Source organism: Scleropages formosus, chromosome 10 (genome assembly GCF_900964775.1).
Source record: "Scleropages formosus chromosome 10, fSclFor1.1, whole genome shotgun sequence".
Lineage (NCBI taxonomy): Eukaryota > Metazoa > Chordata > Actinopteri > Osteoglossiformes > Osteoglossidae > Scleropages > Scleropages formosus.
The window spans coordinates 12,683,179-12,690,719 of record NC_041815.1 but is presented as its reverse complement, the minus strand read 5'-3'; the positions used below and the strand labels follow the sequence as shown (position 1 = coordinate 12,690,719).

At 44.3% G+C, this 7,541-nt stretch overlaps 1 protein-coding gene across 2 annotated transcripts in view; it reads right to left on the bottom strand.

Annotated features, from left to right (window-relative positions):
- Positions 1-2,050: 2,050 nt before the first annotated feature.
- The window catches only part of smg6 (SMG6 nonsense mediated mRNA decay factor), a 54,264-nt gene continuing 48,773 nt past the window's right edge, over positions 2,051-7,541 (bottom strand). For both annotated transcript variants that reach the window (XM_018748233.2, XM_018748234.2), the window contains exons 16-19: positions 5,809-5,953; positions 5,222-5,442; positions 4,906-4,987; positions 2,051-4,345 (exon numbers count right to left, since the gene is read on the bottom strand). In XM_018748233.2, the coding sequence (XP_018603749.2) occupies positions 4,215-4,345; positions 4,906-4,987; positions 5,222-5,442; positions 5,809-5,953 (579 nt within the window). In that variant the 3' untranslated portion in view covers positions 2,051-4,214. The remainder of the gene's footprint in view (positions 4,346-4,905; positions 4,988-5,221; positions 5,443-5,808; positions 5,954-7,541) is intronic.

The window sequence follows — 7,541 nt, the reverse complement described above, 5'->3', positions numbered from 1 at the left end:
ACTGACTGTCAAAGACACACACACACACACACACACACACACACACACACACACACACACACACACACACACTCTCTCTCAGACAGACCGAAAGAAAAGGTAAAGTAGCAACAGAAGTCAACAGGTTGGAGAATGAAAAGATCGGAGGCAAAGTGTGCAGATGGTTAGGAACTCCTGGGTTCAGGGACATGCAGTGACAGGGCCTGCTGGTCAACTGCAAGACACAATCGCTTTAACACATCATGTAAGCACAAAGTCTCCAGGGTGAGGGGGCTGCAGCCAGTTAACTCTCCGAAAGGGTCAGAGGGCAGAAACCCACACTGGGGACAGCAGTATTACAGCCTGAAGACGGTCAGACTTCTTGTACTTATAAGTTTAATTTACATTTTATAAATACGCTTTCCAAATATGTGATCACCTCCGTAATATTTAAATATTTTAGGGTTTTTAATACATGAAATGCAATACACATGAAACCAAGCAGTATTTTTCTACAGTACATTGTTAATACGGTCTTTTTGCTTTAATGAAATGAATGTATTTATTGCATGTCAAAAATGTTTTATATTTCAATTTTTGTATAAATTTCATTTGTGGGTTATTATTTCCTCCATGTTTGGTCTTAATAATGTTGAAAGTTTTTTTGTTGTGTTTAAAAGCCAAAGTGAAATATTTTTGTTTTTGTCCATTTCTATATTCTAAATCAAAATAGCAATAAAAAAAAAACTTGCAAAAAGAATGTACAAATATGTAATCTATTTGTACTCAATCTCCACAACAATGCACTTCAAATGTTTTTTTAAATCATTTTTAATTCTATAATACGACTTTGTTGTCCTGAAGCAATCAGCCAACCGGGTATGAGTCTTTTATATTCCAGAATTCTCTAATTGTTTTTGTCATACATGCATGTTACAAATAAAAATGCGTGTGTGTGTGTAGAAGCTAAGGGGAACAATGCCAGAGGGGCTCTGCTGTTGTACCCATGAAGAAGACACTGCATCCAAATAACTTTGGTAAATTATCCAGGTGCACTGAAAGCTGTGCCAACAGTCAACCTGTTTGGATTTGACTGCTCTAGGGTAGATTCCTAGTTGTGCCATAAATCCTGAAATGGGGGTCAGCAGGGGCAGCTAGGGCTGGACACCGCAGCTAAACCCTGACACAACAAGAATATACAATGACTCTACACGACTTAAGAGACAACTTAGACGAAGAGCAGTGAAGTTCAGATATGGGTGTGAAACTCATTTGGACAGAAAATCCTCTTATGTTTATAAATTACAAATTAAGCAGTGTAGTCTGCATGACAGCAGTTAAGAGTAAAAGAAAACGAGATTGTATGATTGTTAAAAGCAACAATTTATTGAAAGACAGAAATATGATGAACATTTCTAAAAATTAAAAATGAGCAGGTGAATGTTCTCTGCAGTGCAGGTATGCTACTTCTTGTTGTGGAGGGCACTTCCTGGCCTCTGCCCCTATACACACTGTGGCAAGGTGTCACACCACACCCTCGTTTTTTCTCTTTCTCTCTCTCTCTCTCTCTCTCTAACACACACACACACACGTGCTCAGATGTACAACTTACGGCAAATATGCACCACACAACAATTCACAATTTCCACAAATTCCACTTCCTTTACCAAAAACTCCATTGTTAATCCTTAGTAATATGGCCAGCTAAACCTCTTCCTCACTAAACTGATAATAGTGATGGCACTCAACCTTAAGGGGAAAAAAAGGAACTACATGAAAAACCAACATTTCAGAAGGGTCCATGTGCAAAAAAAAAAAAAAGAAAAAGGATGTACCATTCCAGATTGCATGAACTGTACTCAAAGAGAGCAGAACTGCTCAGAAGACACTTTGATGCTCAGACAACAGATCATGCAGTCTCCAGGTAACTATACATCACACCAGCCTCAAGTAATATACAAATAAAAACAAGGCAGAAATCAAAATCAAACAGCTTTCAAAATGACAGAACAGCTTTAATTAAAAATGTGAAGAAGCAATTAATTTTAAAAGACGAAATAAAACAAAAGGTTAATAAAATCACTATTTAAAAATAGATGCCTGGAGAGAGGTGGGTGTTACAAACAGTGCTAGCGCAGCCTGGATTAAAGAAAAATCATCTTCGTTCACAAGAGCACTGGCAGCACTCAAGCCGGAACATACATTGCAGGGCTACAGTAATTACGCATGTTATGTAGCAATGAAAACAGCAGCTTAGCTTTAAGTGCTTAAAGAGAAGTGTGAGCTAATGCCTGAGGAGAGGGACACTCGAAAAAATAAGTGAAAATAAGTTGCAGGTTATTTTCCTGGGATGCTTGGAGCCACTTTCTTATAGTGAAGAACCAGTCCAAAGTGATGCTTTTTTTTTTTTTTTTTTTTTTTTAAATGTTTGCAACAAACGCAAACCAAAGAGGCTGCTGTACCCTCTCACACACTGTGCACGGCAAGACAGCAAGGCTGACAGGAAGGAAGATGGGAGGGGCTGGGGGTGTCGCTGTGCCCCTTGCTTGTAACCAAATTCTGAAAGAGCAGGACCCCCGCGTGCCACCCTGCTTGTTCCATGAGAAATGCAAAAGGTCTGTGGTGTCGAGTGTTAGGCAGCCCTTGATGCCCTGAGTCAACTGGATAATGTCAATGGGTGGCAGTGTGGGCATTGGGGTAGGCAGAACTGCAATGTCCCTTCTCTTCTCCAGCCTACAAGCTGCAGTGGACACACAGAAGCCACACACAAACACTGGAACATTCATTTCTCTCTCACATACACGCATTCACACTCCTTCATTCTCACACATGTAATTCTCACACTTTGTTCTACTCACAAACCCACATACCCACAAACACACACACCCATATGCAACTACACAGCTGTTCTGTGACTACTTCCATTCAGTGTGGGTGATCCAGCCCGAAGAGGCTGCGGCAAAGTAATGAGGGGAACTCACCCTGCTGAATGGAAACCTGCTGCAGCCTAAAGGACTGAGGAATAGAGGGGAGATGAGTTGAAGCTCCCAAATAGCAGATTAAAACACACCGCAAACAGACACATTGCTGTAAGAGATAAAAACAACTACCTGGTACACAACAGGGCAGGACTCCAAAAGAAGTTTCTATGCACATCTAATAATTAGACAGTATGTAACTGCATGTGCCAGAAAAAAATGCAGGTATGTACGAGCGCATTTCTGCTTTAATATTTTTGAATATGGGCCGATCTTTGTTGCTTTAAGATTAAATTTCGAGCTGCTAAAATGCAGCCCACCTGTTGATCAGGTTTGTTTTCCAGTCCTACCCTTCTTTGACTCAATCCCTGTCCACTGTCTGCATGTTCATCCACGTTACTAAAAAAACTGATGAAAAGTGCAGTCTTGTCAGAGGTGTTAATAGTGGGTTTAGTTTGCACTGATTAACAGGACGGATTAGTTGAAATGATAGGGGTCCAAGTACCCGTCGAACTACTCAAAAGAAGACCTAAATTCTGCAGTTGAAAACACGCAATAAAAAAATGTATATACACATACAAACTAATTAAAATAAAATGACAAAGCACAAAGATTTCATTTCAAGCCCTCAAACGGCACAAGCAACACTGGGAACAAAGCAAATAAAAGCTGACAAACAGCAGCTATGAGCCTGTTCTGCAACGCTTGCTGTGGTATCCTCTACCTCCCCTTGCCTGTTTCTTGGTCACCCCGGTGACTAACATTGGGAATTGTCTTTCCCAGAACCAGACCCTTACCAGCTTCACCCTGACTCAACCCACAGGCCAGCCCGGCCCATTCCCACTCCCACAGGTCACATATACCAGAAGAGGATCGCTCGGTGGAAAACAGCTGGTCTGAGTGAGTGGGGTGGGGGGCTGCGCTGAATGCATCTTGCCTCCTGCTCTCCAAGTGCTCCCACACCACCTCCTCCCCCCTTCTCCCCATCTCTTCTCAGGCTCATCCCTCTCTTGGTCCTTCTGTCCTAAAACCCATACAAGCTCACCCTGATCTGGAGTAAGGTGTGGCTGTTCCTTCTACTCAGAGGGAAAAAAAACAAAAAGCTGTTCTTCTCTTGGTGTTAAAAATGGTTCCACCATACTCTTCTTCTCCACGCTCTGTCAGCGCTGTTTCTTCCTCGCTTCCCCTCTGAGTTGGTTGGGTGGTTGTTCCTTCTCTGACATTACTCCTTCGCATATGGCTGTGGTGATATCAAGCTCAACCCACCTTCGCCCACTTCAGAAAGGCAGGGATGTCCCTCACTGGGACATTCCGGGTGAGGGCCTTGACCCGCAGGTTACGGTCATCTGTCAGGAGAACCACCTCCCTGCGAAGACGTACTGGCTCATCTGCAGGGAAGTTCAGGGGGTGGAGGTAAGGAGAAGGACAGTAAAAATACTGGGAAGTGAGCAGAGGTCATAGCATAGGTTAAAACTGGGATGGAGTGGTAAGAAGGCTCAGCAGTGAAAATGAACAGAAATTAAAAATATACATGAACTTCGACAGACACAATCCCCCAATAAGAGCAAACACTTGCAGTGAAGCGGGCACCATGGTACGCTTAGAAGGTGCCATTTCCTGTTCCTGTGCTGGTGTTTCTCTGGTATCGGTATATACCCTCACAGGGCCGCCCATCCTGTTTCACCACCTCCACCCAGTGTGCAGCAAGATCTCTAATCTGGAGACCTGGTGGCACATGCCTCCTCTCCATACTCACTAAGATTAAGGCTAGAAACCACCGCAAGTTCGATCTTTCCGTTCTGCACTAACCACACAAGCCCTAAAAAGTGCGAGTGAACAATTATTGCCTACATCAGTCATTCTGGTATCAGCCCCTCCATGGGACCATTTCTTAAGAGGCAGACATTTCTTTAAGAGGATGGATATGTAAATAAATGCATATTCTTACCTGGCTTTGTCGGCATAAAGTTCTTGGCCTTGTCTTTGCAGTAGTGGAGACAACATGACAGTATCAGGTCATCGTTGTTACCCTACAGAAATGATGCACATGTTTGACAGTGTAAAGCAACAACACAGTGGTGTGGCCCAATCAACAGTAAATTAAAATTATGTAGAGGGGCTTTATTCATGCACATAGTTGGTTGTATATTACATTATTTCACTCTTGCTGTGGCTCTCCTTATTATTAAGATCAACCAAATATCACTTTTTTCAAATGTACTCAGCCCAGCCAGAGCCCAGACAGAGAACAGTCAGAGCCCCACCTGCTGTCCAGAGGTGTCCTCACTACGGAAGGCAATAGATTCCAGTTGGCTGCCCCGGCTGGTCATGGCCCTAAGGCAGGGCTCTCGAGTTTCGAATCCTCGCTCCAGGAAGTTGACTGCGATCTTTGCTCGCTCCTGCAACCCTCGGGTCCCGGTTACGCTGCCACCACCACCCCCACGGTGCTCCTGCCCTCGTGCCAGTCCATCCAGCTCTGTGATGACTAAGAGAAGAGCAGAACATTCTGCACTCAAGTTCCAGAAGTAGCCTCAAGCTACTTAACCATACTAACAACAGTAGAACTTGGAAGTTTATTGCATCGCACAAACCGTAAAACACTACAGACACAAAGTAAAACAGCAAGTGAAGTTATGAGGTAGGAAGAGTTTGTGCTTTTCTGAGCTTTCTCTGTGAACGTTAATTTGGATGAGAGAACCTGAGGCAGGTGACAGGAAAAAGAAATCTGGAGTGAGGTGGCAAGCAGTGAATGGCAGGTAAAAGAGTAGATGACTGGTGGGCGGAGGAATATTATTTAACAGATGGTAAGGATAGAGAAGAGCAGTTGAATATGATGAGCCACAACACTTACCAATAAGGGGAACTACAAGAATGTAGAGGCCACAGGCCAGAAGGTTCTGCAGTCCAGCCAGGTGGTCGATGAAGCAGTTGGTATCAGGTACCAAGAAGACCGGCCGGATCTCTATTTCCAGTTGCCGGCACGTCTGGAGCACTGCCTGGAACAGCAGTACGTGGAATGATGTCATAATAGTACATAATAAAACAAAAACTGTACGAGCTCCTCTGATGTCAGCTGGTTCTTGCAGTTAATTTTCAGCACGCTTCAAAGTAATGACAGAAGTTTTGTTGTAAAATGCAATTTGCATAAAAACCCATGCAAGCTCCACTTCAAAGTTCTTCAGAAAGCAGGGCCTCAAAAATTGTGCAGAGTACTGTGATGTGTTTGCACATTTCCCATGTCCACTTGCAGTGGATTCTATGCCATTTTAGGACTTGTTTCCTACAGTGCTCATGTATATTTTAGAAACCTGGAACATATTAAAATCACAAATTATTAGAGAGATGACTTTCTTGTGTTTACCCTCATCTTTTATTTCCAAAGTGTTCACAAGCTCATTCAATCAAATGCCCAGTTCCCCCCCCACTCCTAGAGGGTCATCAAATTTCTGGAAGCCAAGGATTGTTGGCTCTGGAAAGCAGGGTGCTCTTGTTCTCAGGCCCAGGGTGCGTCGCTGCACACAGCCCAGCACTCAGGGGAAAAACCACTGCTAGTGACAGAAGGAGGTGGACAGCATTCAGGGGCCAAAGTGGGGAAAAGCTCCACACCATTATAGTACTGTCCAGTAATTCCTGGTTTACTGATAATGGTTTGCAACAGAAATCCCTTGGCACAGCCTAAGCAGCACATATGCAAGTGTGTACTATTTTTGTGCATTCCTTAATTTGTGTGTGCATGCTTTTTGTGTCTTCAGATCAGCTGCTACTCTAATCCCTGCTATGAGGCTGCACAGAATTACTGAATAGAAGTCTTTCAGTGCAAAGGACAGAAGATTGGCGTTTGTAAGACCGTGTGTGTGTGTGTGTGTGTGTGTGTGTGTGTGTGTGTGTGTGTGTGTGTGTGTGTGTGTGTGTTCTTCAACAGATCCTGCCATGGTTTGCTGGCAGCAGCCCCATGGCTTGTGCTGACAGTCACGTCGCGGAGAGAGAGAGAGTGGAGGGGGATAAAGGAGGGAGGGGGGTGCAGGGGGCACATGGACACAGGAAGTGGAGGGGGGGGAAGAGGAGGGAATTGTATGGGGAGGGGGGACGGGGCGGAAGAGCAGCAGGAGAGCACAGGCTGGCGGAGGGAAGAGGCGAGGAGGAGTGTGGGAAGACAGGGGCTGGAGGCAGGGAAGGGGCAGAGGCCTGTGTGGATCTGGCACTGACACACAGGGAGAGATAGTGCGGGTCAGCCTGGCCGGACGTGTGTGTTTGTGTTTGAGTGAAGAGGGATGCGAGACATGGACACCCATTGCTGCAGTTGGTCTCCCATGGGCAGGTCGCCATGTAGAGAGAGAGATCACAGACACAGTCTCTCACACACACACGCACACAATTTGTTTACATATCATTATGGGGACTTTTCACAGTTACTCCTAACTTTATCGCAATAAATTGTTAATAATCTCATCCAAATAAAACAAAAAAATATATGAAAGCTGAGGGGAAACACAAAAAGGCATTTTACTATGTGAGGAAATCAACTTATTTGTTTTCAGGTTTGATCAAAAATGCCCCCACAAACGTAGGGAATATGTGCACTGC